The 27,790-nt window shown below is 36.4% G+C and overlaps 2 protein-coding genes across 8 annotated transcripts; one reads left to right on the top strand and one right to left on the bottom strand.

The window, feature by feature from the left end:
* Positions 1 to 3,753: 3,753 nt before the first annotated feature.
* foxp3b (forkhead box P3b) lies at positions 3,754 to 21,515 on the bottom strand. Of its 7 annotated transcripts, none has more exons than XM_079468522.1 (13): positions 12,343 to 12,380; positions 11,382 to 11,416; positions 9,489 to 9,637; positions 8,786 to 8,894; positions 8,359 to 8,431; positions 8,169 to 8,273; positions 7,967 to 8,054; positions 7,728 to 7,802; positions 7,385 to 7,523; positions 6,776 to 6,852; positions 6,397 to 6,498; positions 5,943 to 6,064; positions 3,754 to 5,728 (listed from the first exon to the last, which is right to left on the bottom strand). In XM_079468522.1, exons 3-13 carry the CDS (start codon positions 9,633 to 9,635, stop codon positions 5,692 to 5,694), a joined length of 1,074 nt encoding a protein of 357 aa, XP_079324648.1. In that variant the 5' UTR covers positions 9,636 to 9,637; positions 11,382 to 11,416; positions 12,343 to 12,380; the 3' UTR covers positions 3,754 to 5,691. The 7 variants fall into 7 exon arrangements, with proteins under 7 accessions (XP_079324648.1, XP_079324649.1, XP_079324650.1 ...); XM_079468523.1 differs by having other exon boundaries at positions 11,382 to 11,421; XM_079468524.1 differs by lacking the exons at positions 11,382 to 11,416; positions 12,343 to 12,380 and adding an exon at positions 21,399 to 21,515 and having other exon boundaries at positions 4,881 to 5,728.
* An 807-nt stretch (positions 21,516 to 22,322) lies between these two features.
* gpr173 (G protein-coupled receptor 173) lies at positions 22,323 to 23,486 on the top strand (the record flags this gene model as incomplete). Its single annotated transcript, XM_079468525.1, has 1 exon — positions 22,323 to 23,486. One exon carries the CDS (start codon positions 22,323 to 22,325, stop codon positions 23,484 to 23,486), a length of 1,164 nt encoding a protein of 387 aa, XP_079324651.1.
* Positions 23,487 to 27,790: the final 4,304 nt, after the last annotated feature.

A 27,790-nucleotide genomic window follows, 5' to 3' on the forward strand; every position in this document is an offset into this window, starting at 1 on the left:
CTATTGAAAATCTGAGTGTAAAATATTGAGAAAATTATCTTTAAAGTTGTCCATTAGAAGCGCTGGAGCAGGCCGTTGCTAAGAAGAAACAGGTTTGTTATGTTACGTCAGGTTTGTTTTAACACTCTCTGTTGGCTTACCGCTGTAATGACGTTGAGATTAAATGAACCTGAAAGCTTTAAATAGATACGAAACTTGAGTGGGTAGTTCCCAAAGAGCACCAGCGAGCGATGTTTGTAGGCGGACACTATTGTTAGCGAATTTGCTGCATCCAGTCAAAAGTAAAGTTTTTATATATTTACTCTAGGAAATTTACAAAATATCTTTATGAAACATGATCTTTACTTAATATCCTGCATGATGACATTTTGGCATAAAAGAAACAGATCATTTTGACCCATACAATATTTTGTTGGCTATTGCAAACATACCAGTGCTACTTACGACTGTTTTTGTGGTCCAGGGTCACATATATTTATTAGATTGGCCTCATAAAATAATGCTCCATGTGTACTCAACAGTGATTTTTATGACTTTCTTTGTCATCCAGGTTTAAAACATTGACACACTAGTCTCTCTCTTTCAAACTTTCCCTGCTGACTTCTCACAGAGGATTTCTGAGAAATGAGGGTCTTTTGATAACCAACCCAAAACGGATGCTCTAACGCCCTCTCTCTCTCTCTCTCTCTCTCTCTCTTGTCCCGTATGAATGGTGGGATGTTAGAGAATTGGGGGATGGGTGAATGGGGGACAGGAGGTGGACCAGCCTCTATTTTTCCACGGGCTTCATCCATCTCAAGCGCATATTTCTGTCAGGTCCTGGGAGATGAGGCTAATTATCCAGCTATTTATCTTCTCGCTCTCTTCATCCTAATCTCTCTATTCCACCCTCTCATTCTCCTCGCACCTCGCTGTACGTCCATATATGTTCTGTGTGTGTGGCTACAAATGAATGCGTGTCCTCATGCATGTAAGATGGTTTATAGGAAGGCTGTTGGTATCATGATCCCTGTTTTATAAGACCGTCCCTTTTAAAATCCCATCAACAGAAACACCAGTCTAACCGAGTCAAACCCATTGGAAATCCCTAGACCAGAATTAAGCATGACATGTATGTGCTTGTGTTCACATTATCAATTCAAACAAGCTTCTCCTCAATGCTCATCCGTTTCTGGGCGTGTGTAAGCATTCAATGAATATTAGCGAAAACGGTGTGATTTTGCTATTATAAAGTCGTAACAAACATACAAGATTTTTTCATACTGATTTCACAACGCAAAACTTTTGTCGTTCAGAACCTTCTCACATCTCCAGACGTATCTATCCATGTAATTAGATCACAGCAGTTGTTAAGCTAAAGAGAAAAAAATAAGACGGATAAGATTCTCCTTCATTTTTTCTCTATCCCATTACAGTTCTTCTTTTCCCCCCAAAGCTATTTGACTGTTTTATCACGACTTAAAAGTTGTGGAAAGTCCTGAGCTGTCAGGAGGTATCAGAGAGCCGTGGTGCCCCGCGGTGAGATTGTCTCTCTGCGCCGCAAAGATGGAGGCCTGCGCCCTTTCATCCTCTCCTGTAGAAAGACGCTCTTTCATTCCCTCAAAGGCAACACGTCTGACAACATCAAGGTGAGAGAAATTGCAGACGCAGTGCGGGAAATTCTGCTTGCAACTGGGATGCTACAAAGAACAAAGAGATAGTTGAGAAAGTATCAAATGCATAGGGGTTCGGTATAATGAATTTATATACTCAATTTAGACACCTGTGTGTGTTTGGGAAGAATAGCACAGCTTGAAATGTAACAAGCGTCAATGGCTGACCATGGGCTTTCCTGATGGGAATTTAATGAGGTCTAGCGGAACCCATTAAAACGTGTCTCTGCTAAATATCATATTCTCCTTTCAAGGTCATGGAAGTAACAGATAATGTGTCCTCGTTTAATTAAGATTTTTTAATTGTGAAGACGCACAGTCTGCAAATCAATGACTCCTCACATCTTTAAACAAGAACAAATGAGGTATGCTGTAGTAGACATTAAACAAGCTATTTAGTGCCTTCAATAAATTATAGACTTGGGTTTAAGTCAATTGTTTTGAACTAAAGGAAGGTTGTTCACATCATAAAACTTACTTTTTCAGTCTGATGAGGACATTTTTTCATGCACTTTGAACAGATTTCATTTTTTGGTAAAGGAAATAATTTTTTAAAAGGCATTAAAAAATTGTTATATTACCTTATATTATTGAGAACTAGAGGTGTGACAAGGTTCAATTTAATTGTACTTAAATAGGGACTCATTTTATGGTTATTTTTATGGACTAAATTTATTTGGCTTTTCCTTTTCCATTTGGAAAGTGCATGGTGTTGAGAATACCAAGGTTGTGTGTTCGATACCAGGGGATAGACTTAGAAACAAATCTATAGGATAAAGCAATGTAAATAAACCTTCTGCCAAATGCTTAAATGTACATTTATGTTTTTTATGGCTATCGTGGCCAGATAATTCACGGTGATGATGTTATCGTGGTTATTGTGGGTGAGGAATTCACTTTCATTAAATTTTTTATCGATTTTATTTTACTTTTGTATATTTAGTGTTTTCTCATTTTTGGCAAACAAACCACACTTAAAATTCAAGTGTAGAAAGAGCGCTTTACATTGTGGCTCCTAAGCAAAACTTTATGGCTGCTGAATTATTTACTATATAATCATGTCTGTAGAATTAACACAACATCAATAATCATGGTTTTTGATATCATGGTTATTGTTTATATACGGTTATGTTGTGAAACTTCTAGCACGGAAAACTAATATAACATAACTGACTTTAAAGGATTTGTTCACCTTCGAAATGAAAATTCTGTCATCATTAACTCACCCTTTTGGCTTTTCAAACATTTCTTTCTTCCGCAGAACACAAAAGATATTTTGAAGAAAGTTGTTGACAGACCCCCATTCACTTGCATTGGTTACAATATAAGTGAATGGGGGACTGTGCTGTTCTGTTAATAACATTTTTCTAATCTTCTTTTATCAAACAGGTTTGAAATGACAAGAGGGCATGTAAATGATGACAGCCTTCTCATTTTGAAGTTGAAGTACTTGATGAATAATTGTATAAAAGTCAAAATATCTTTCCAAAACGTTCAATATTTTCCTTATCATGAAGCTATTTTGAAGACGGATAGTTAAGACAGACAGGCCAAGGGTTAAGCTGGACCTTATGCTCTCATAATACCACAGACAACGCGGTTTTACATTGACATGTATTGCAATGTTTTAAAAAAGAAACATCCTGCAAACACAAACAATTATATTTTATAGTGCAACCGCTTGTGTGAGGTGGTACGGGTGCTGGGTGATTTACTGCTTATTTCTGTGATGTGGGATGTTGAAGGGCTGTCATTTCTGCTATTTCTTATCTCTGTTCCAGCCTGTCAAACATACCAGCCCGCTGGCTCTGTTTTAAGCGTTTGCGTGTCTCAGAGATATAAAATTTTCATGGAGACACAATGCAGAGATTTGACCAACCCCGAAGGCCCAATTCTGTTCTTCGTCTGTCTTTCTTATCAAAGAACAATGGTTAACAAAGAAAAAAGGAAAAAAAATATTTCTAACATTTAAAAATAACTTTTTGCTATGACACACGTTTTCTGACACACACCTCTGGACTAAGAGAGAAAATGTAAAAAATGTACACTGTCCATTAATGTGCAATGATTCACTGGCAGTAAAACACCACCGAAAGTCCCTGAAGGACATACCATGTTTTATTTCCGCTGCATAGCAGGTTCAGGTAATGAAAACACAGCAGTCATATAACACTGGATACAGGAGCTGAGACACCTGTTTGGTGAAGGAGAGGAAGAACAGATAATAAGCACCCGACACATAGAGAGGCAGCTGTCAGAATCTTTAAGTCTGTCCAGAAGCCAATATAATGAGATGTGTTGTCTGAAGAAAATGCTCCGAGGGTCCAGCTATGAGCTCTACCCCGAGGCTGTCAACCTAATCTTTTGGATATATCTGCAGGCTCAAGGCCATGGAAACAATAAAACAGCAAGAGTGTTGGATGTGTGTTGAGATGTTTTGTCACAACAATGTTGAACCAAAACAATTATAGGCAGCCAAGAAGAGTCCTGCAACAACAGCTTGGAAAATAAAGTAATAAAATAAGAGGAACATTATTTTCAACAATACTGACAAACAACAGTCTTGTCTCCTATGAGAGAAAAAATACAAATGACTTCTTTTAATTTCTCAATTAATTCTCAGAGACATTTATGAGAATGAATGGAGAGTAAATAGAAACTTTTTGTCTCTTGTAGGGAAATGTCTCCATAAAAGTTTGAGAAAAGATTTGAACAATGTCAACATTATTATGTATTATATATACAAATTAATTTGAATTTAAACATTTCTCATCCAATTCAGCCTAATCCAGATTATTTTGCCTATACAATCTACATTCGTTAACTCCAGGTACAATAAACCATACGAACGCACTATATTACAGGGCTGAAATCAATACAATAGCTCACAGTTGCCATAGTCCTCAAATTATTTCTGTTCCAATTTACTAATGCTTTTAACTTTTTCTGATTGTGTAAGAGACTCACAAAGACCACCCCAGTTCAACATTGTAGGTAAAATAGTTCTTTAAATTAAAATCTTATTATTTGAAGAAGTGGCAAACCAATACTTGTTTTCCTTTAAGATGCAATGCCACAACACTGCCATTGTGGGTATAGTGACACTGATATGTGAAGCTGAACAAAAGCCTGGGGCAGCAGAGGACACAAAAGCACAGGCTGAAGGATCATGAGGGATGGATGCGTTCCCATCAAGCTGGAAGACAAAGCAGAGAAGCACACAGGGGAGCAGATGCAGCGGATTTATTTACTCTCTACCTCTCAACTGCAACGCAGTCACGCATATGTGTGTGTATATGTAGGTGTATGCGAGTGACGGAGTAACAAGCTGAAAACAAATCTAAGGTGAAAACAAAGAGTCAATTAGAGATTAGAGAAAAAACAAGAAGCAGAAAAAATCTAAAAGATGATGATATTGTGGGATTTCAAGTGAGTCACTTAGTAACTGCTGTATAAGCATCATCAGTATGATTTGAAACTCAGGAAATATCATCGTGAACATGTCTTTGTCTTCTCACTCGAAGATGCTTTTTTTGTCCTCGACTGCACTGTTACCGAATTACCACGCCCAAAATATATTCTCACACAGGCATATTCAATGATACACACACAGATGCCCTCTTCTGGTATATCAATGCTACAATACTATTCCTCTTTAAACATTTAAATAAATTGAGTTTATGTGAAACAGGATTATTTAAATGACTGTCTACAAAAAACGAAATGTCTGCATAAATAATTACACAGCAAAAATTGTTCAGAAATTGCTAAGAAAATTAATGGACAGCATATAAAATAGATTTACAAAAAGATTTGGTAAAAATCAAATATGAACAACTATCTTTACTCTAAATACCTAAATGCAAACGTAACAACTCTTCACCATTAAAAAGCTGATAATACTTATACAAATACAAACTGGAAATTTCACTGAGAATCTGCAGATGTCATTGATAAATCTGAGGGATCATGGGATGGAGAATGAAGGAAGGGTGTCAGCAATTTCAAAGTGTAATCCCTGCAAAACACCAGACTTCATTCATTTACTTTCATTTTCTTCTAGAAGATCTTCTGGTCTACATTTAAAATAAAAAATAAAAAGATCAGAGAATCAAACCATATCTACATTTTCTCCTGTTTTTATTCCAATGAAGATTCTCAGGTAGGCTATTTCAAAACAGTGAATCAATTTGTTTTGAATTTTTCTTTAAATGATATGCCTCAATTGGTAATCTTGAATCTCACTTTATTTTTTGTTGATTTAAAGATGGAAAAAGAACATAAGATGACCTGTTGATTTTCTGCCCCTTTCTCTTCTGAAACTCTTTCTCATCTACTGTCCAAACTGCCCCTGTCCTTCCATCCACCCTCACAAAGCATTTATGAAGACTGAGATTGTGTCGCACGGCATTCTGGGAAAAAGGTTACAAAACAGAAAAGATCGTTTTTTATAGGTATAGGATTTTGTGAAATAAAAGCGTGTTAATATTCAGCATGAAATGGTCGTATCAATACTGCCACCAAGTGGACAAAAATCGAATGTCCCAAAGTTTCTTGCTTTTAAACCAATTTCTTAGACCTTTTTATATCTAAACATGCTCAATATAATTTTATTTTTATTTTAAACAGACCACTTAATATGTCATCAAAAAGACAAGTAAACTTCACAGTCGTAAGTATAGACGTAAAAATGGATTTAAATGCTGTTATTGCATTTAGCCTTACTAAACTGCATATTCAGTACCTTCCATGTTGGGACGTTATAACGGAAGAAAAAGAACATTCGGGTGAACCAGTTGTATATTTCATTGAGTGTCCGCTGTTTTTCGGGGGCTTCCAGTATTGACTGCAGGAATGATTGAGAAATTGAAAAAATTAACATTTCAATTTGTTTAAATGCCACATTAAAGAGGACTAAAGCCACAGACAGTCTACAGAATTTCACTAAAATTCAGATGAATATATGAATTGTTATATATGAATATATATAATAGGAAATAATGTTAAATAGTACACAGCAAAAACATCCCCTATAGATCATTGGAGTTCTACGACATTTCAAAATATTTTTAAAATTAAAATGAATTATAAATGGCACATAAGGGCAGACATGATCCACTCACCCATCTGATTAGGAAAGCGTACGTATATGGAGGTCGTACATTGGCATATTTGTAGTATTCGACACTGCTAACAAAATCTGCAAAACAGAAGAGTGGAATCAGTTCATTGCAAAACAATTCTTGGAGATTAACCACAAACAGTAATTTGTGCCTTTTGGCTCATGCATAAGTGTAAAATGAGCTGTGTGTCATTTTCAATGAACTACTTGCGTAATACCAAGATGTTAAAACAGAACTCATGAGCAATAACACCAGCTGAGACCATGTGAACTGCATTTGGACCAGATTGAGCAGCCATTGAGGTCTACAGGCATGCCTGTTTTACAACTTTACAACTGTAACAGTAACTCCAACTTTTTACTGTCTGGCCAACAACAACGCAAGAAAATCATCATCAAGTAGAAAAGGGGTGTGGCTCTCAATATGAAAACAGTATAACTTTTACTCATGCATATGAATAAACAATTCAATCATCAACATTTTATTTGTAGGTCTCACTTAAGATCATTTTTAATTGAAGAGGTCATGTTCAATAAATGTGTCATTTTCAATGTGTGTGTTTAGGAGCACTGTGGGGTGTCTATATTGGATTTTTGTTGCAGGTTTTACCAGGCAGCAGATGTGGTGAGGGTATGTGCCAGTGTTCCTGTCGTACTGGTGCTTCATTAGCTTTCTCTGTCCTGCCATCCTGCTCGCCCAATGGCGGAAAATTAGTAGCCAAAGGCTTCCACGAACCTGAAGTTCCTCCCTGATAGAGAACACACACGTTATACACTGTAAAAAAATCAATTAGGACAATCAGTTTTTATGTCACAAATCGCATCAGCACTTAGTTTAACCCACGTGTAATGAAATCACAGAAAGGAAACGTACTCTGTGAGAACCTATTTTAGTAAATGCTCCCACGAAACTTCTAGCAGGCCTTATTCAAATGTATTCAGAAGAGTCTTACGGTGTAAGTTGAGATGTACTCAAACAGCCGAAGGTGCAGCTGCATGGCGTTCAGTCTCTGCTTCTCCTGAAGGAGCTGAAAGATCAAGTTTAGCAAGCACGCAATAACCTGTGAGTTTCTCAAGCCACAAGTGAGGTTTACATTCTTTCTTGATGATTCAAAACTATTGAAACCATAAACCACTTTCTTATAATGACTTAAGATGATCGATGATAATAAGTGATGTCTACTGTCGGTACCTGATTCTCCATGTGACACACCAGGTCTCGTTGAACTCGCCACTGAGCCATAGTTCTCTCCCCTGTATTGTGGTCTCGGTTAAGGTGTCTAGACAAGTTTAAAGAGTCATTAGATATATGAACTTTACAATGAGAGAGATTGATAATTGGTTGTTTGCCTATTTATTGGCCTTGTCAGACATTGAAGAACATACAAACTTACCTCAGAAATACAGAATACCCTGCAAAGACTTCATCACAGCCAGGCCAACGGCATTGTCCGTTTACAAAAAGAGAGCTAGATTTCTCCATCTCTGTTTGGACGAGGCTGAGGGAAATACCATATAGGTCTTAGATCGTTGTGTTGAAAATAATTTTGTGTAATCATTCTGCAGCAGTGCAGAGATTCTCACCTGGATGGAACAGCTTGGATGGAAATCTGTGCACTGTGACTTCTGCTCATTGCTGTTGAGTTGCTCTCATTTGCTAAAAAATTAACATTGTTGAGTACTTTGGTAAAACATGTTTTTGAGATAATCCTTAAAGAATGTTACAGCTACAAGACATTTGCTGGGAAACAATTTTATAATTTTCATCACAAAGGTTGGTCTTAAGAACTGTTTAAACATACGATTCATAAAAATCTTTATTTTAATTATAAACGCTTATAACATTGGAAAACATCAGCCTAATGGAGAAAAACAATTTTGCACTTTTTATTCCCATTTTTAGCCACTTCAGGTTGATACCATTGTTGCTCAACAGAGCATACAAATGTATATAATATAAAGCAAAGTAATGGAAAAAATGTAGGTTTGAATAATTCATTGGAGCACAAACCCTGAAGCAGGAAAGCTGTAGAGCGGAGAACTGACGGTCTGATCTGACCGACTCGAGAATTCTGAAACACAAGCTGCAAAAACTGCATCCGTTCTTCATCACCAGCTCCCTGGGCAACCACACACACAGAATCGTGTCAGCACACTCTCCACAATGGCTATCCATTATCTGAGAGCTCCTTTCAGCACAGCGTTAAAATCTCACTGTCTTATACCTGGTGTAACAGAGCATGTTTAAAGATGAGCTGTTTGAAAGAGAACTACGGTCTTGCGGAACGCTACTAGTGGTTCTCGAATGGGCGCCACGCTCTATCATACTCCACAGTATTTTGACTCAAATTCTCCTGCCACTTGGTGATATGGTTAATACAATGCAACACAAAACAATATTCAACCCAGTGTTTGTTTAATGGTAAAGTTGTTTATCCACTTTGTTAAATTTAATAACAATAAATAAAATGTTAACAGCTTTACTTTTTGTTGAGCAAATACAGTTTGTGGTAAGTGCTGTAAATATTTTCAATGTTTTGTTTCAAAACATTTTGTCTACTGTTGTGTCGAACAGTTGCGGATTGTTATTTGGTGTGAAATCTGGGTCCTAAACAAAACTTGAAAAACCATTTCATGCAAACAGCAATGTATTCTTATACAAGACATAATCACAAAATAATTTATGCCAAATGAAATGAATTCATCAACTGTACCTCAGAAGAACAATGACCCTCTAATGGGAGTGAAGAACATTCGTTTAAGAGAGGAGGAGATGCATCACGTTCTTCTTTCAGAGTTGGCTGATGTTCATATTCTCTCCCACTCACTTTGTTATCACTCTCTCTCTCAGTCTGAGGCATCCCTGAAGCACAGAATTTCAAAAATTCTGTTTGTGTTCAGTCATTTCACAGTATTTCCCAGTCGTTCTCAACTGATGGTACTGAAACTGAAAAATTTTCTAAAACTGTTAATAGTATGCTTAAAATAATGTGAAAATAATAATGCCTCTAATAGCCAACCTAGCAGAACAAAGAAAGGAAGGAAACACACTTTCCAGCTTTAGTTGTTTACCAATGTTGCGCGTCTAATCTAAGCATACAGTTAATTGATCTGTAACTTGTAAGAAGCAACCAAATACCAACGTTGACAGGTTTTGTGCTGTTTTCCTCGATGACCATGCACCATAGGCATACAACCCATACGTCTTTCAATGCAGTTTCGCTTGCAATGAGAAAAAACATGGTTTATGCCAACCACAAAGTATTATGTGTAGTGAATCGGTGACTGAAACATGAAATCATCAAGGTTTAATGTGCAAATAATCATCAAGAACCAACTGATTACCAAATGCTTTTATTCAAAGCAACACACTGTTCGTAAAGTGCATTCAAACTTGACATTACTGTGTTTTATCAGAATGTGCATTCTCTTGAATCATTATAACATAATGATCATAACTTCTGACAAACGAACCCTTTTCTAAGCCTATGCTTTTTGACTAAGAAAAGCTCAAAAGGTGCTTGATGTCTGTCTAACTAAACAAGACACAAACCTCTCCCACCTCTCAGGAAACCACACACACACACTTTGCATTTTGCAAAATATGCACGAAAAAAGCAACCCAGGAACAGGATATGGGATATATAAGATATGCGATAGAATGTGGTTCACAGTTTTATTGAGCCTAAGACGAGATCATAGCATCTATAACAATTAACGCTTTTAATGCCTTTTTTATTCACAATAATTTAAAAACACTGAATGCTAGGAATTGATCAAAATTGTCAATGAAAAGTCTCTATTTATTTGCTTCAAAACAAGCAAATAAAAGAATTATGATCTATAAGTATTCTTAGTCATTTGCTTTTCCAGAAAATATGCAGTATGTCACTACATATTTAATTTAGTTTTCAGGTTCAAACCACACAGTAATGGAATATTACTGAAAGTTAAAGGATTAATCGACAAAATCTAAGTGAAACTACATACAATCGATATCTCGACCACATGAAACGAGCTGAAAAATGGAACATTCTAAAAATTGCTTAGATTTAAAGGCAACATCTGAAACGTTTTATGAGAAATAGCAAAATGATTCATAGTGACCATAACTTTATCTCTTTTATCCTCCCACTCTCAAATTTCCAGAGTTTGAGGCTCACTATATAGGGCAGGCATGTAATCAAAAACCTAGAAGGGTCAACGTAATCTCATATTGCATATTATAATGATTTTTCTATCAATATGGTAGAACAATAGATGAAGAAACATAGAATCAGATAAGCATAGCACAATAAAACAACTGATCAGTTGAACTGTCTTACGACTTGAGATTCTTTTGATATGTAGCGTAGATTTGCACAATTATTTACAATGCAAGTATTTCAAATGTAAAAATCTGTATTGTACATCAAGTTTACAATTGACTCCATAATACACCAAACAATGTATTATCATAATCAACATGATGTGATGATCTGGATTTTAGACTAATGCAAAGCAGTCTAGTGTTCATGTAAGACCTTGGGGTATTAAGAAACTGACACGCATATTAAATCAAATACGTTTCAGAGACAAGCATGTAAATATTTACAAGGGTTCTTTACCTTGCGTCTTTGTAGTCAGCCGTTTTCTTCCTGTGCTGTTCTGGTTAAAACGAGAGTGAAATTAACTTTTTAAGATAATAAGACTGTCTGTAAAACCCATATATGTCATCAAAGCACTTCATGCCAACTTAGCTTCTTTCAGTCATTGAAAAGCTGATAGATGATGATATGCATACGTGATAAAGACAATCAAACACACCAGTCTGCAGGGACTGATCACAAGTGCAGGAAAGCCAAGTTTTGTTGTCCCAGCGAAAGCTAGACATTTCATCTTGCTTACGTAAACTATTTTGGGTAGTGTTACAAAGGGACAATATTTCAATATATATATATATATATATCATTATACATTGATTTTTAAGACCCTAAGATTTGGAAATTTCATGTATTTTTTGTTAAATGGTTATGTAAATGTGTAGGTTTTTTTGTAGCAGAAGCAAATCATAGGCCATTATTTACTTCGGTAAAATGTTTGGAACTTTTGGCGCAACCTTTGTCACATTTTGGTTGAATATATTAAACCCACTTTGTCATATTATGATGGTATAATGCCGGTTCTAAACACAAAAGAAAAATCTCACATATACATTTTACATTGTTTTGCCACTTTATGATGCCTCTTTTTCTGCTTCTAATTTAAAAACATTTGACCTTTTTAATAACACAATTAAAGTTATTTTTTATTTTCCATAAATACATTCATTCATAGATCAATCTAGTCAATCAGAAACAAATATATCGATTTTGTGTTTTAACCTCTCCTTCAAATTGGAATTTAATACACACAAACAGTAATCCGCACCAGAGGTGATCCATCATAGCCAGCAGAAGCAAAGTTAAGTAAAGTGTATCAGAAGCACTCCAGACATATGAGCAATAACTGTCAAACTCAACAAATCAGATAAGTTATAAGGAAATTATTTCTATTCACATGTTTTAGCAGAACGCTCAATGTACTCACCTGTAGATGCCACCTCTCTAACACTCACACAATGCGTCACTGCAAGTACTCAATATCCAGCTCTTATACTCAGAAAATACTCAGTCATCACAAAGGTTGAGATGTTCCACAAACAACACACACATTCCAACACATGACAGATAGCAACACAGTCAAATTTATAAACCACATTGAGTTAGAAAAATATAATTTCATACAATACACATCATACCGAAATGATGTTAAATTAGTGACCATCAAAAGTTAAGTAATAAATAAAACCTATGTCCGCATGCCATTACTAACCTAAACAGTGTGACACATTTACAATTTCTCATAGAAATCTTCTATGCATTTTCAATTTTCAAAAAGTTAATTTACATAAACGTATTTATGTGTGCAAATATGAGTACTGGAGAAATCAACAATGTACAATAATGGGTATAATAGCAATACGTTTTATGACGTTTTATGACATTTTATATGAAACCCAGTGGATTATGTGCTCGGACATGTTGCATGCTGGTGCTTGTGTGCAGGTGAGGTCCAAAGACGGCTTGGATGATTTTGGACCCAACTCCACTATTATCTCCCTGTCACTTCTATCTGCTGTTTAACATTATTATAGTCTTAAGTAGATCATTAGGATATTAAGAAAATATAATGTTCCATGAAGATATTTTGCAAATGTCCTACCCTAAATTAATAAATAACGTTATTTTTGTGAGTGGATGGCTACAACGCCTCTGATTAACAACTTCAAAGGCCCTTTTCTCAATATTTAGATTTTTTGCGCTCTCAGATTCCAGAGTTTTGAACGGTTGTATCTCCGCCAGAAACCCACACAGTTTTTAGTGATTTACTGTTTTCAACATAAACTCGTTTTACATAATGTTAAGTTGTACAATGTATAGTTAATGCTTAAGTATTTAAAAGAATATAACCTAATATATATTTTATCTATCAAATTTATTGATATCTTTAAAACTGACTAAGGCAATGTCAAAGACTGAAATCCTGTTAAAGACACAAACTAAAATGATGTGCAAAATAATGAGACGTTTCAATTAAATTATTTAAGTGTTTGAAATAATTAACTGTAGTTTTATAAAGAAAATTTTGAGTGCTGTATCTCAAAATCGATCATACATTCTATAATTTACAGTGATAAAAATACTATTTATATTTTTGTCATTTATTTTCGGCTATCTCTTAAATTGGATTTTAAAATTTGACAGAAAAGTCACATATAACATACATAGTACCTGCATAAATCAATGAATGATCCTTAGAATTATTTTTATTATGCAAAATCTAAAGAATCTTTGGACATTAGAATACAGAAATAAAAATACATATGGATTAAATGAACCTAGCTCATATCTGTCTCATGAGCTGAAACAACTTGTAAGCATATCTTTAAAAATGCATTATAGGGCATCATTCTGCCATGAGGGGATGGATCATCATATTTTTCACAACTTGTGCAGTCCAACCAAGCGTGTGCTGTCATTCAATCTTACAGATAGCTGACACAGACCATAAACAGACATATCCAAAACAACTGATTTACAGCAATACTGCTAAATGCTTTGACATTACAGGCTATGAATGCCTAATGTCTTGGATGTGTGTTTAGTATGACAAAATAGTGAGATGTTGTGCTGCCTTTTTGTTTGTTTGTTTTTTCACACTAATTGAATAGCTGTGTATTCAAATTGTTACAAAATAAAAAAATAAAAGCCTGTGTCTGACTGACGTTAAACTTATGTCTAGTTTCATCTGTTAAGAGAAAGTAGATAATGATTCATACATGAAAATTACCTTACGTTGCCCAAACAAAACTATACCACTTGCATAAATACACCTGCAAATAAATGTACCAAAACTAATTTGATATAAAACACACACAATAACCATTCTAATAACATCACTTAAATGTTCCGTTGGTTGTGTGTCTGATACAAATAACTTTGTTGTTTCAAAAAAAAATCGTGTTCTAATGAAAGAGAGATAAAGCTTGGTTTTGGAGTTTGGAGTATGAAGATAACTTAAATGCCTTGGTCAAATAAAATCAATGGCTAAACCTTAAAAGTGACAGTATTCTTCATCTGCAAGGCTGCTGTTTTTTCAGTAATTTTCTTAGCATGCATCTTGTTTCTCGTTACACAGATATTAATCTTCTTCACACAAATGTGTGTGAGTCAAATATTTGTTTTAAGTACATGACTCAGTATTTCTTATAGTAGGTGTTCTCTACAAATGAGATTCAGCTGATTCGTTCTGTTTGTGGGTGTCAGTGGCTAATAGGATGTGCTGGAGACATTTTAACATTAAACATGACCTAATATTCTCACGTGACAGTAGTGTCACCCAGAGTGCTTAACCAAATTGTAAGTAACATGTTGTTTTTACCCGTTTATAAGATTTTGAAACCGAGTCTAGCTAAACTGGGTCTCTAAATATGTGAAACCATGACCTTAAATCCTAACATGAGAAACATTTAACAACATCATCAACAAGGCTGTCGTTTTTTGAGAGTCTCGTCTCTTGCTCGCTTTACAGGTTGCAGTTCTATATATTATGATTGATGCAAAATAATGCTGTTTTAACTTGTCTATTTCCTAATAACTAAAAAATGTATCCTTTAAATATTGCTTCAAATATAACAGCAGCACAAACTAACAGGGCCACTTTAATCACATCACATATATTTTTGCATAAATGGGACTGTCCTCACTACAGCATTCAATGACGTTCCTCACACCATTTGTTTTGATGAGAAGTCTTTTTGTGGTTGGCAAATGTCACACGTTCTGATTTCCTCTAAAAGTCCGTCAGTCACACGGTAACATGCTATCAAATGTGCAAAGATAAACATTTTCACCTGAACCAGTATCAAACCGCCATTCTGAGTAGAAAGACAGATTCTTACTCATCTCAAAATGATTCATATTCAAATAAATATGCGAATTGCATAATATAACAAGTAAAAAAATATATTAATGTGTGATCGGCAATATATCTGCAAGAAATGTGTTATGTGGGCCAATGTAAGCCAGTCTGCAAGACAGACCGTTAAAACACGTAGGGTAATTGGGTCATTTGTTAAAGACGTTTTGGGCCATATAGACAGTTTCATTAGATGCACCTTACCTTGTTTTCAGTCTGGCTAGTAGCTAGTAATATAATTTATTTAATAAATGTTTAAATACATTTTTATGTTAATATTTTTACAATACAATATACAATAAAATATTGTATATTAATTGTATTAAATTCAATTTAATTAAAACTACTCAACAGTTATTGTGTCTTTGTGGAGGTCTACCGGAAGTCACGTTTGGGCCCATGTTGTTGTCGCTGAAACAGCTTATAGACTATGAAGCTCACTCAAACAAACTCCACTATCCCTGCACTGGCCATTTAGACATACATCAAGCTGACGAAATTCAACTAAGAAGAAAGTGCTATCTATTTCTTGTGCACTGAACTCTTAAAAAACTTAAGGTGCTTAAAGGGTTCTTCACAGCAATACCATAGATGAGATGTTGATGGTTATCAAACCTTTAGCAAACGTATCACGGTTTCACGGTATTGCAATTACAACACTAAATAAAAAAGATATTTTCAAATGACTGCACTGCAAGTGGGAACAAATAATTTGTTTTACAAACATTCATAGAACATATATGTAAAAAGAAAATTGTCATAGCCCATACTGTATATTAGGCCTTGACATCTAAACATTGCATTACATGACTTAATTATGAATTTTTCTGTAAACACGGCTCATACCTTGGAAACGGTTTCACAGAAAATGTATGTGGTTTTGAAACCTTGACTCTTTCAAACCTGGTATACCTTGAAACCGGTATTCGGCCCATGCCTAATTAAAAAAATAAAATTCCGAAATACATCAATACTGTAACGAAATTGTTGTTGCAATAAAATATTGCTTTTCAAAATATTGATGTTATTATTTGGGGTTACAATAACATAATAATTTAAAATACACTTCAAACTAATTATATTCATGTAGCCATTTAGTTAAAAATATATCTTAAAATATATAAAATGATTTAATAATATACTAAAAATATTCCATCGTTAAAATAAATATTCTCCATTTTGACTACACATTGACGAAAGGCAGTTGAACCTATTTCACTCTGTCCAATAGAGGGTGCAGCTGTGCACACATTACCTTTACTTTTGCAGAGGTATCTGCCAATTGTAGGTCATAATAGAAAGTGGTTTGGTTAGTTCAAACCACGGCAATAATATACAATTAACTATTACAAATATAAACAGTGATTCCACTACACCAACTGATATAACAATAATTAGTTTAAGTTTAAATTTAAATTTAGATCTTTTTTGTTCGAAGCTGTAGTGCAATATCGCAAATGGAACATATTTCAATATTTAAGCTACATAGTAGCCATCTTGTCCTGCTTATAAATTACAACAAATTTGAACGTATTGATGAAAAATATCCAGTTGGCAGATGTTGAACGTTTCGTTCGTTTGCGGTGACTGATTGCGTGTCCTCTGTTTGGTCTGATTTCCCCTTTGTCGGTAAGGCCATCTGTTCATGTGACTTCCAGCGGTTCGGCCAGCTGTTTGGCCAGGCATGAGGGCACACAGCGGATCGCTGTGCCACGCAGAGACTAAACATATTTTTACCAGCAAGTTACAGATAGATTAAACGTCTACAAACCAAGGGCCTACTGAATGACCTTTTTTTTTTAATTCCTCGCTTCAATAAAAGAGACAAGCCACAGAGCCCAAAGTATATGCAACTACTTAAATTGGCCAGTCTTCATGTTTAACCATAAATAGATATATAATATATATCTATGATTATATTATATCATGTCTATGATCACCTTTACATTTCCCAAGCGCGAGCCATATAAATGTTTGTAGTTGTCTAATGTTCGTTCATATACTTGAGTGCACCGCACATTACTATGGTTGGCATCAATGAGGCTGCCGACAAATCCCGAGCCGTTTCCGGAATGACCCGAACCAGGGATAACCGAGGCAGAGCGCAGAGACGGGCGCCGCTATCTTCAATTCACCAACGCGGAGGAACCCATTTCATTTTGTTCATTTTTCGTTAGCATTCTTAATTCAGCGATGTCACCGGGATGCTGACGGTCATGGCGAATTCCCGAGCAAGGAATCGGGTCTGACTGCCATGTGTGATCCATCTCTTTTTGCGCCTTGCATCACAGACTGTACCAGGCTTATGCATTTTAAATATATAGGGCGCTTGCATGTACTGTGTACATGTCTACGCATAGAATGACTATGTGAGAGGACAAGGTTGATGTCAACGGATAAACCAAGCGATGATGCCTGAGAAATCGGATTTATTCCCTTCGAAGATAAGATGTGGATGGCTGTGGCGTGGGAGAAAATGTTTTTGGGTTCAGTCGAGATTTCAGCAAGAAAATGAAGACTGGGAAGAAGCTACTTGTCGTTTAGCCCAGTAGCGGATGCCAATCGTTATTTACAAATATACATTTGTGCACAAGATAATGATATTGATGCTGCGCCTCAGGATTAAACAATACAACGAAACAACAAAAAATAGAGAATAGTAATTCTGCTGTTGAACTGCATTTTGATTGAGTCACAGTGTGATGGGAATATACTGCTAAGGCTTGGCCTAGCTTTATGGAAAACCCGAAGACATGACATGCACACGAAAAAAGAGGAAACGATATTTTTTGTTTTTTAAAACCTGTATTTATATAATATACCAGCTCTTGCATAATAAGGCTTAAACCTTCCGAGAAAAGACATTGAAACAGGTCTTGTTTCTTTTTTCTAGACGTGACCATTCCTTGTATTAATTAATTCATTATTTTTTCATTCTGTTGTTTGTAAAGGACGTCGATTTCGAGATTCATATTGGATTACAATTTGGATTCTTGTGCGATTCCTTTGACGGGTTACGTCGGTTTAAAAAAACATTACCGCATATTTTTGTCTGTGTTTATATTTTGTTTTTATTATTTATTTTGTATAATTGCAACAAGCTCCCATTAAGGCCTACCATCGACACAAGATTCATTGTCTGGAGGAAGACCGAGAACTAAAGGTAAGAGCTTTGTCACATTTATGTCTTAATGTTTATCTTGTTAAATAATTATTTACTTAATTTAAGGCATGTGCCAATGTCAAATCGAGCATTTTTGAAAGAAAAAACAAAGCATTCATGCCTCTCGGCATGACGCATCCCATGTACTGAAGTGTAATGCAGCCCTGTTTTATGCACTTGTTATTTTATTGTCCCTCAAGCAAACGCGCGCGTTCAAGCACGCACACACACACGCGCGCCCGCCCGCGCATTCACATAGGCTACCCGAGATCAATACGAGGGAACAAGGAAACGCATAAAAACAATATTAAAAACAACCACGTCAGTAGTTAACATCTGGTAAAATGTAAGATTTAAATCCCAACCAAATAAACTAACGGGACACAGCTGTCTGGTACCGTCGTATGCGTTCTGCTTGCGTCCATACAGGTAATTTGGCCTTTTGCCTATAAGGTGCATCAGCAGTGGTTGTGCGTGTCACGTCATTAGATCTAAGCAATCAATTATATTCTTCCGTGTGCCTGAAGGAAGAAACATCAACCGTAAACCGGACCCCGCACGCGCAGTTAAACGTCTCCACTTGACTAAAAGATTAATGTATATAAGCATGGCGCATCATCAGGACACCTCAGCGTTCCCGTTAGCCCAAGATACGGAGAAAGAATATTACAAAAGCTAGCCACGATCGATGGGATCACATTGTTCTTTTTGTCGTATCAAAACGAAAGGTGTGGGAGAGTCGAAATGATTCAGGCTCGTTTGGTTGGTGAATTCCGAGTCGCCTCCTCCCACCGAGACTACGGTAGCGATATCCACTGCTGTTGCTATCCAGCCTTCCACCTCCAACCAACTCCCTTTACATCTGACTCCTCCCAGCGATATCGAAGCCCTTCTATCTATTAATGTGAGATGTTCAATATAGAAGAGCCCTTGGAGACGTCTATTACAGAATCATAATAATTAATAGAAGAATCCCAACGCATAACTGTAATATATAATGTCATTTAAATGTACGTGAGCTGAAAGGGCCAGCATGTAGGCTATGTAATAGATGATATTCTAAAAAGTCTCCTGAAAATCTGAGGTAAACCCTTACGTACCAAATGGAAGTGTTTGGTGGATGAATGTAAATTCTGTTTTTCTTTTGTATGTATTACTCAATAGCTGAAATGAGGTGAACTTTCACTTAAGTAGGTTGATACAAAAGACAGTAACGGTTGTGACACATCAAAAAAAAGCCACATAACTGCAAATATGCATGCAAATTAATGAAATTTACATATTGAAAAGTTTTGTCTGTGGAGTTTAAAAATGGTAATAACCCCTCTATTCCAAAATCAGGTCATTAAAAACAGTTGTTAAGACAGTTTTATTCGTTTTTGTTCATATGCAGTAGAGGTATTTCTCATATGACAAGGGCTACAACACGATCATCAAAACCAATGGCTGTTTAATTTTCGTGGTCAATATTTTGGAAATTACTTTATTTAGATTGTCCTATACCAGATGATTTGGGAATAATTATTTACACTTTTCCCAACTTGTCATCATTGTCTTATTTTTACTCAAACCTTATGTTTCTGTTTTAATCATTTATCTCTGCAGATCCTTTGAAAACATCAACAGTTGCTACTACAGCAAACAACTTAAGAATAGCAAGACATAAAAGCTAATTAAAGAACTAAATCAGAGACTTGTAATTCCAAACACACTAATGTAAAGCTTTAAAACTTCTTAGCGGATACAACACGTTGTCACAGTAAGCGTACGCTGCAGTAAAACAACACTGAAGTTTTTTACTAACACCACAACATAAACAATCACTTTTATCTTCTTTATGGCAGATTATTTCTCATGAGTGACACTTTCCTTCCCACCTCACCTCGACAAATCTGTGTTGAATTCAGGCTTACAAAGACACATACACCGCACAAGGCAGAAGGACCCTGTAACCTAGCAACAAGCAGCTGTAATTGCTGTGACACATGTGAATCAGTGTTTTTGCTCTAAAACAATGGGTCGGCGCATCTCCTGTTGGACTCAAGTGACTGTCATCAACCGAGGCCTCTTTGTATATCTGTATCTCTGTACCAGAATCTGTTTGCCATTGAGAGATAGCTCGAATGGCTCTTTAAGTGCTACCAATATTTCATAGGTGCAGGTATTCACCTGAATTCATGGGTCACTGCTCTTTCATGTGAAAAAATTGGAGGATGCTAGTTGACATTGCGATGATACACCAGGGGAGAAGTGTCTGCAACGCCCTTAACAAAGAAAAATTAAGATCACTGTTTCATTTTATGTCTCACATCCCAGTCCACATGCCCATACTTAACGCATAAAAAGTGATGTAATGTAGCCTAGCAACAATGAGGTAATTACCATGAAAGACTTGTTGCTGGCATACCATCTAGCACATGGTGGCAACAGCTGGGGAAGACTGAAGATGTTTCTCAACATGCTTTCTTACATGAGCCCTGCTCATCACATTTGATAGAGTTCAGAGCATATTCGGGAAAGGAATCGAGAGACTGAAATACTGAATCAAACAGGTTTTTAAGCGATTAAAAAAATAACCTTTTCATAAGAATCAATTGCTTATGTATCGGCATGCAGTGATGCCTCTGTGTTTTTGTTTTTTGCGCTCAGCTGCTCGCGAGGACGAAATAATCATGCGGCGACGCAAGATCCGACAGTCGGACGACATCGAAGTACCGCGAGAGCTCTCGCGGTGCCCTACTACTTTATTTTATATTATCACATTATTCATTTTAGAATCACATTCATTTCTCAGGTAAAATGCCACGAAAGTTCAGCAGCGGCATGCGGTTCATACAGTAGCCCAAACGTGAACGCGACAGAAACGACAGGCCTATAAATCAACATTTTCTACATATATTTAAGATACACAGTTATTTAACATGTATGTCGCACACGAGCCTTGGTTATTATTACATCTTACCTGTATTGTGTTCTTTTTTTAAAAGTCCAGAGATAGGCTTTAAATGATTTGTCGGTCATTCTGAAGGTGAGCGAAGCTGTCAACAACTTGCTTTACTGTTTTACCTGAACCTTCTATTTTGATTGGCTAACATTATCTGCACGTTAATTGGCCGAAGCTTTATTTAGCTTTAACGATTTAATAATTTTGATAATATTATACATTTTAAAAATGGAATTATTGAAATGTCTTAAAATACATTTACACAATTACTTAAAAATTAGGTAGCATCCGACATTATCCACACATAAATGTAAAATAATTATTATTACTAAAGGTAATGTAGCAAATTTTAATACCACACCAGTTTTGTTCCAAATTAAATATGTTTGTCAATCATGTTGTGTTTTTGGATTTGTTGATATGTCCACATAAACAGAAAACGTTCTCCTCAATGCTTCAAGAGTTTTGTAACTTTTTTATTTGTAAAAAAGAAAACAAGCTGTTAAAAAGAAGGTTTTAAGAGTAAGCTCTTTATCAAACATAAATATATCCATTTATATCCAGCTATCTTTATCTACCTGACCAAAAAAATCTCCCTCCCATGCATTTGCAATTGTACATTTCCAATGTCAGTTGTGTCTGTAGCCTGTTAGAATCAGCAAATTTTCGTTACAGAAAAACGGTAACAAACGCTCTGTTCTTTATTCATAGGAGTAAAGGCCAATTGAGGAGGCAACTTTGAAGGGGCGTTCCAAAGAGTACTGTGCAAAATGGGGCAATGCAAATCAAGCTTCTCTCGTTCCATCTGAGACAACAACGACAGGCAACCACGAGGACGGACGACAGCTCAGCCGGAGGAGGTGGAGGTGGGAGTGGAGGAAGCGGGGGTAAAGTTGGTTTAGGAGGAGAAGGAGGGGTCGTGCGATCAGAGCAGCAAAAGGGATGGCCAACGGAAGCGCAAGCAGTGATGGGCCTGGGAACCCCTTGGCAGCCGTAGTCTCTACTACCGGTGGCATGATGGGTGGATCACCGTCCTCAGCTGTTTCCACCTATGTTAAACTCGTCCTTTTGGGGTTGATTATTTGTATCAGCTTGGTGGGGAACTTAGTGGTGTCTCTGCTGGTATTAAGGGACCGAGCCCTTCACAAGGCACCTTATTACTTTCTTCTGGACCTCTGCCTCGCTGACACAATTCGCTCAGCGGTCTGTTTCCCCTTCGTACTTGTGTCAATCAAAAACGGCTCAGCCTGGACATATAGTGTGCTCAGCTGCAAGGTGGTGGCCTTTATGGCTGTACTTTTTTGCTTCCATGCTGCCTTCATGCTGTTCTGCATTAGCGTCACACGTTACATGGCCATTGCCCACCATCGCTTCTACTCTAAGCGAATGACCTTCTGGACCTGTGTCGCAGTTGTTTGTATGGTCTGGACATTGTCAGTGGCCATGGCCTTCCCACCCGTTTTCGACGTAGGCACCTATAAGTTTATCCGTGAGGAAGACCAATGCATCTTTGAACATCGCTATTTCAAGGCCAATGATACGTTAGGCTTCATGTTGATGCTGGCTGTGTTAATCCTGGCCACTCACGTGGTCTACATGAAGCTCCTGCTGTTCGAATACAAGCACCGAAAGATGAAGCCAGTCCAGATGGTTCCAGCCATCAGCCAAAACTGGACCTTTCATGGGCCCGGAGCCACGGGCCAGGCAGCCGCAAACTGGATAGCCGGGTTCGGCCGTGGTCCAATGCCTCCCACTTTATTGGGCATCAGGCAGAACTTGCACAACCAGAACAGACGCCTGCTAGGCATGGAGGAGTTTAAGGCCGAGAAGCAGCTTGGCAGAATGTTCTATGTCATCACCTTGTTTTTTCTGGTGCTCTGGTCCCCGTACATCGTGGCCTGTTACTGGCGAGTCTTTGTTAAGGCGTGCACCATCCCACACCGGTATCTGTCCACCACTGTGTGGATGAGTTTCGCCCAGGCCGGCGTGAACCCCATCATCTGCTTTTTCCTCAACAAAGACCTGAAGAAGGGTCTGCTGGCCCACCTGCCTCCTTGTTGTAGAACTCCACCTCAACTGCCCCGTGAGCCTTACTGTGTTATGTGAAGATGAGTGTTCATTCATATTGTCATTTTTTTCCATCCTTTCTCTTCTGGATGACTGGCGAGAGGACACCAGGGGGGAGGGAACAGGAGGAACTTGAAGAGCTGTTGTGGCCTTTGATTCAGCTTTAGATGCTTTAAAGGAGTGGATGTCATGAGCATCTGCTGTCACCTTAGTGATTTTAAGGGGGAAATGGGCTCCACATAAATATGTGTTATGCTAAATCAACTCAAAATAGGTCTGAAGAAACATACTTTCTTCATTGGGGTGCATCAAAAGGGTTAAAAACCATGGCAAATCTAGCAGTTTTTAAATAAACCAAACCGGTATATTTTATGGGGAATGTAAAGGCTATATCAAATGGTATTTTAGGATTGAGATAAACAAAGATTACCATTTGGCTATTGTGCCACAAAAACAAAGATTTGCAAAGGTATTATTCATGAATTGTGAACAGCTGCACTCTTGGCAGAGTAATTTGTATTATTTGAAGTAATGATTCATAAACATTCAATGTGCATGTATATTACCTTATCTTTAAGGGTAAACAAACTTGAGATTAAACTATGTTTAAGAATACGTGCCAAGAGACAACCCACTAGGCATAGCCACTAGGAATAGAGGATGGAGGTTGAAAAAAAAGACAAGTTCCTATAATTTATGCTAATTCGTTGGGCTGAATATTTTGTGTGGCCCATCAGACAAGAATTATGATAAAAATTTTGTGTAAAAAAGCAACAGAGAAACATTGAAAATAAAAGTGTATATCATCTACAAGTTAATTCAAAGGTATTATAGAGACACAGAGAGCTGACTGATAATATAAATCTATGGGTATAAATGCCTGTTCAGGTTTGTAGGTGCTTTTTCCCTGAGCGATTTTACTGTAATTTATTGTTGATTTATTTATGTCTCTCTTTCTAAACTCTGTTTACCTGTTGATTTTTGATGAAAGACACTTCATAGCCTTGCACAAAATAACTTTCCCTAATAATTTCCTGGTTTTCAAACCCATAAAAGGGATTTTACTGTAGGTGGGCTCTTAACAAGCAATGTTTGCAACCAAACTAGATTTTGAGTGTTAAGGAAAGAGTAAATATACTGATCAGTAGTCATGTAATTTGGTTAAATAAGCCGATTATTTATCCTTATTTATCCTTCCAAATGATTGCACAGAAATGTTGTAGAGGAGAAGTTACTTTAATCTTTTGCTTCTTAAATTACTTGAATGAAAGTTTGCTAGCATATTGGATTGAAACAAAATTGAAACATTTTTTTTGTGATGATTTTCATAAGTGTATCTTAGAAAGTAATCAATTCCACTTTTATAGATTTTTAAGTCATCGACATGCAGGTTGCAGTAGATGTATTTCTTTGTATTGAAAGTGTATTACAGGCTACAAGATGAAATGTTTGGATCGACATAATGCGTGTATAATTTGACCTTTCAAAGCAGAAATCAACAAAAATCTAATTCTGAATTCTTGCAATTAAAAATAATGAATATGTTTGAGATTATGATGTTAGAGGAATGTTTAGATTTTTTATTATTAAGTATTACATTTCATTAGAAGCTAAATTTTGAAATGGGTTGCTGTGTCAAATACATTTCCCTAATATTTTGCACACAACTTGCACACAAAGTCATTGATCGGTGACATTTCTCTTGCATATTGTAACTTGAATCAGAATGCTGAATTAATACAGAAAGGACATAGAGATTGTAATATTTCTGTGAATGTTAATGGGGGGGGGGAACACATGACATCGCTCTGAAGGGTAGGCATGGGATTGGTTGGACTGATCAGACTTTTTTCCAAACTCTTAATTTCAAGAACAAAGAGTAACAGCAGAAATTAATAACAACATCTATGATAAACAGAAAAAGAGGAATAATTATTTCTGTTATCTGCATTTTATGCCTTACTCCATTACCAAGGTTTAATCATAATGCAAGAATTATTTGAAAGCTTTATGCTTCTATAGACACTAATAAATCACAAAAGAACATATGCTGGGGAAAACACAACACTGTGTATTTATGGATTATCGGAGGAGACGTCTCGCACCCCTTAACATGGCTACGAGCTGCGGCTGCATTACAGATGATTCGCAAATTGTGGGCACGCTGGAGTAAATACAATTCTGCTCAGATCTCTAAAAACACAAATACAGAAAGACTAAATTAAATTGATTTTCCATGGAAGGAACTTCTTGGATTCTAAAGGATTTCTTCAAGACTTTTTTCTTCTTCGTCGTTGGGATGGGGCAGTATGTGAATGAAGGTTTGGGTTATTGTGTATTCACCTGTGAATAGGAAATTGCTTGGATTGGTGTTGGGTGAAAAGGATGTGATTTTGTAATAAGCAAAAATGCCTGGTAGAACATTTTTAGTTGCTTCAGGCATCTTATCTTTTGTAAAATAACTGTGAACCTCTATGTAATTTCATGTGTAATATATGGACAACGCACTAACTTCAAATGGGGGTGGAGTGAAGGGCGGGGTTACTACCCTTGATCATCATCTTTTTCCACGCATGTGTGTGTGAGTGTTTATGCGACGTATGAGTGTGTGGATGAAACTGCTTATTAAGAGCAAGCAAAAGGCTTGATAGGAAACACTCCTGTAGTTGAGCAACTAAAAATTTTACTTTTAGTTTAACATGGACTAGAAGTTCGCTGTGGATCAAAATATGCATTGGTCATAACCAAGAAAATTGTTGCTCCAAACAGAACACCTAAGTGTGAATATGATGTCGCAATTTGTGAAGTTTGGAGTATTTTCATGAAAAACTGATCATTCTTATAGAACTGTTATCATAGAAAACATTTAAGTTCCAAGTATTATTTCGCTTTTCAGATTACTTATTGTGTCTGACCACATTACAACATAACCATTTAATCTCAAGTAATTGGTAAATTAAAGTCTATGATTTATGAACCAAATGACAACATGATTTCATTGTCTCAGCTCATAACTCTATAAATTAATTTCTCTTCTAACAGAGAGATGACAAGCCACAGTTACTCATACAGCTATTACAAGCGCGATAGACAGCATATATCCATCAAATATACATGGGATAATATTTTAGTTGAGCAACTCAGGAGCTGTTTCATTGTGAATGCATGATGAATGAAGGTGGGAAAAAGGAAAACTGAAAAAAATTAGAAAGAAAATCATCAAACAAAAGAGTCAGCTTTCAGATTCAGAAATCTTGATCTGTAAATCAACAGATTTTTTTTCCAACATGACAATAAAAGTTTACTTTTGTTGCAGTTTTGACTGTTAATAATGTTTATTTATAAGATGTACTTTTTCTTGAACAAAGCATCAAAAATTTGCCAATTTAATTTGGAGCTGCTTAAATTAAGAACTGTTTTTATTGCTCACCCTTCAAAAAATATTCATAAAAACTGATATATCTAAAAAGGTTATGCTTATGCATGATAAATTCATCTATTGGCAGAAGCGGATGTGTAAAACAGGTTTTGGATTCACCAAATGATTCAGCCTGCAATATTCAGTTCGGTGTTTTGCCCTTAAATTTCTAACCTCTTTCACAGTGAGGTTAAACAAACACTTGTGTTTGGCCCACTTATATTACACTTAGATTTACCTCTGATCTTAATCTACTTTAAACATATGGTTGATGCTCTGCACTGCAGGAGGGCCAAATGAGTCAGCACAAATCTACAAAGCCATCCGAAGGTTTGATTCTGCATGAAAACAAGTCTAATTCAAAATCTAATTTAAACCTTGAAGTAAACATTTTGAGATTTAAAAAATAATGAGAAACAGAAAAACAATATGGCAAATACAATAAATCTGAGATTTTGCACTACAAAACGTGTGACGTTGACCATGATAACGGTTTCATTTTTCTTTGATGTTTTGGTCATTGAAGCACAGAAGATGGTCTTTGGAACATTCTCAAGTCATGCTAAGAGACCATGGATCATCAGGTTTTGCAAAACCTTGTGGAGTCTGTGCCAGCTTGAGTGCATGCTGTCATTATCGCAAAAAGGTATTAAACTAGGAGAATGCTAACCTAAGGCATTTTTCTAGTTCTACCAGAAAGATTCGGGGGCCAGAAAATGTGACAGTGAATATTTATTAGCGAATAACTGATCAGTGACAAGGTACGAATATTGTAAAATATATAGTTTTTTGGCGTAGCCCCAGTAAATATCTTGCATCCAGAGGGTATACTCCAAGTGTTAGATGGCAATTCCTGCCTGAAGGCCCAATCCCCCTGAGGTTAATAGACAGGGACCATCCTGGGGCCCGTCTCAATAAGGAGGTT

The sequence above is a fragment of the Barbatula barbatula genome (genome assembly GCF_947034865.1).
Source record: "Barbatula barbatula genome assembly, chromosome: 11".
NCBI lineage: Eukaryota > Metazoa > Chordata > Actinopteri > Cypriniformes > Nemacheilidae > Barbatula > Barbatula barbatula.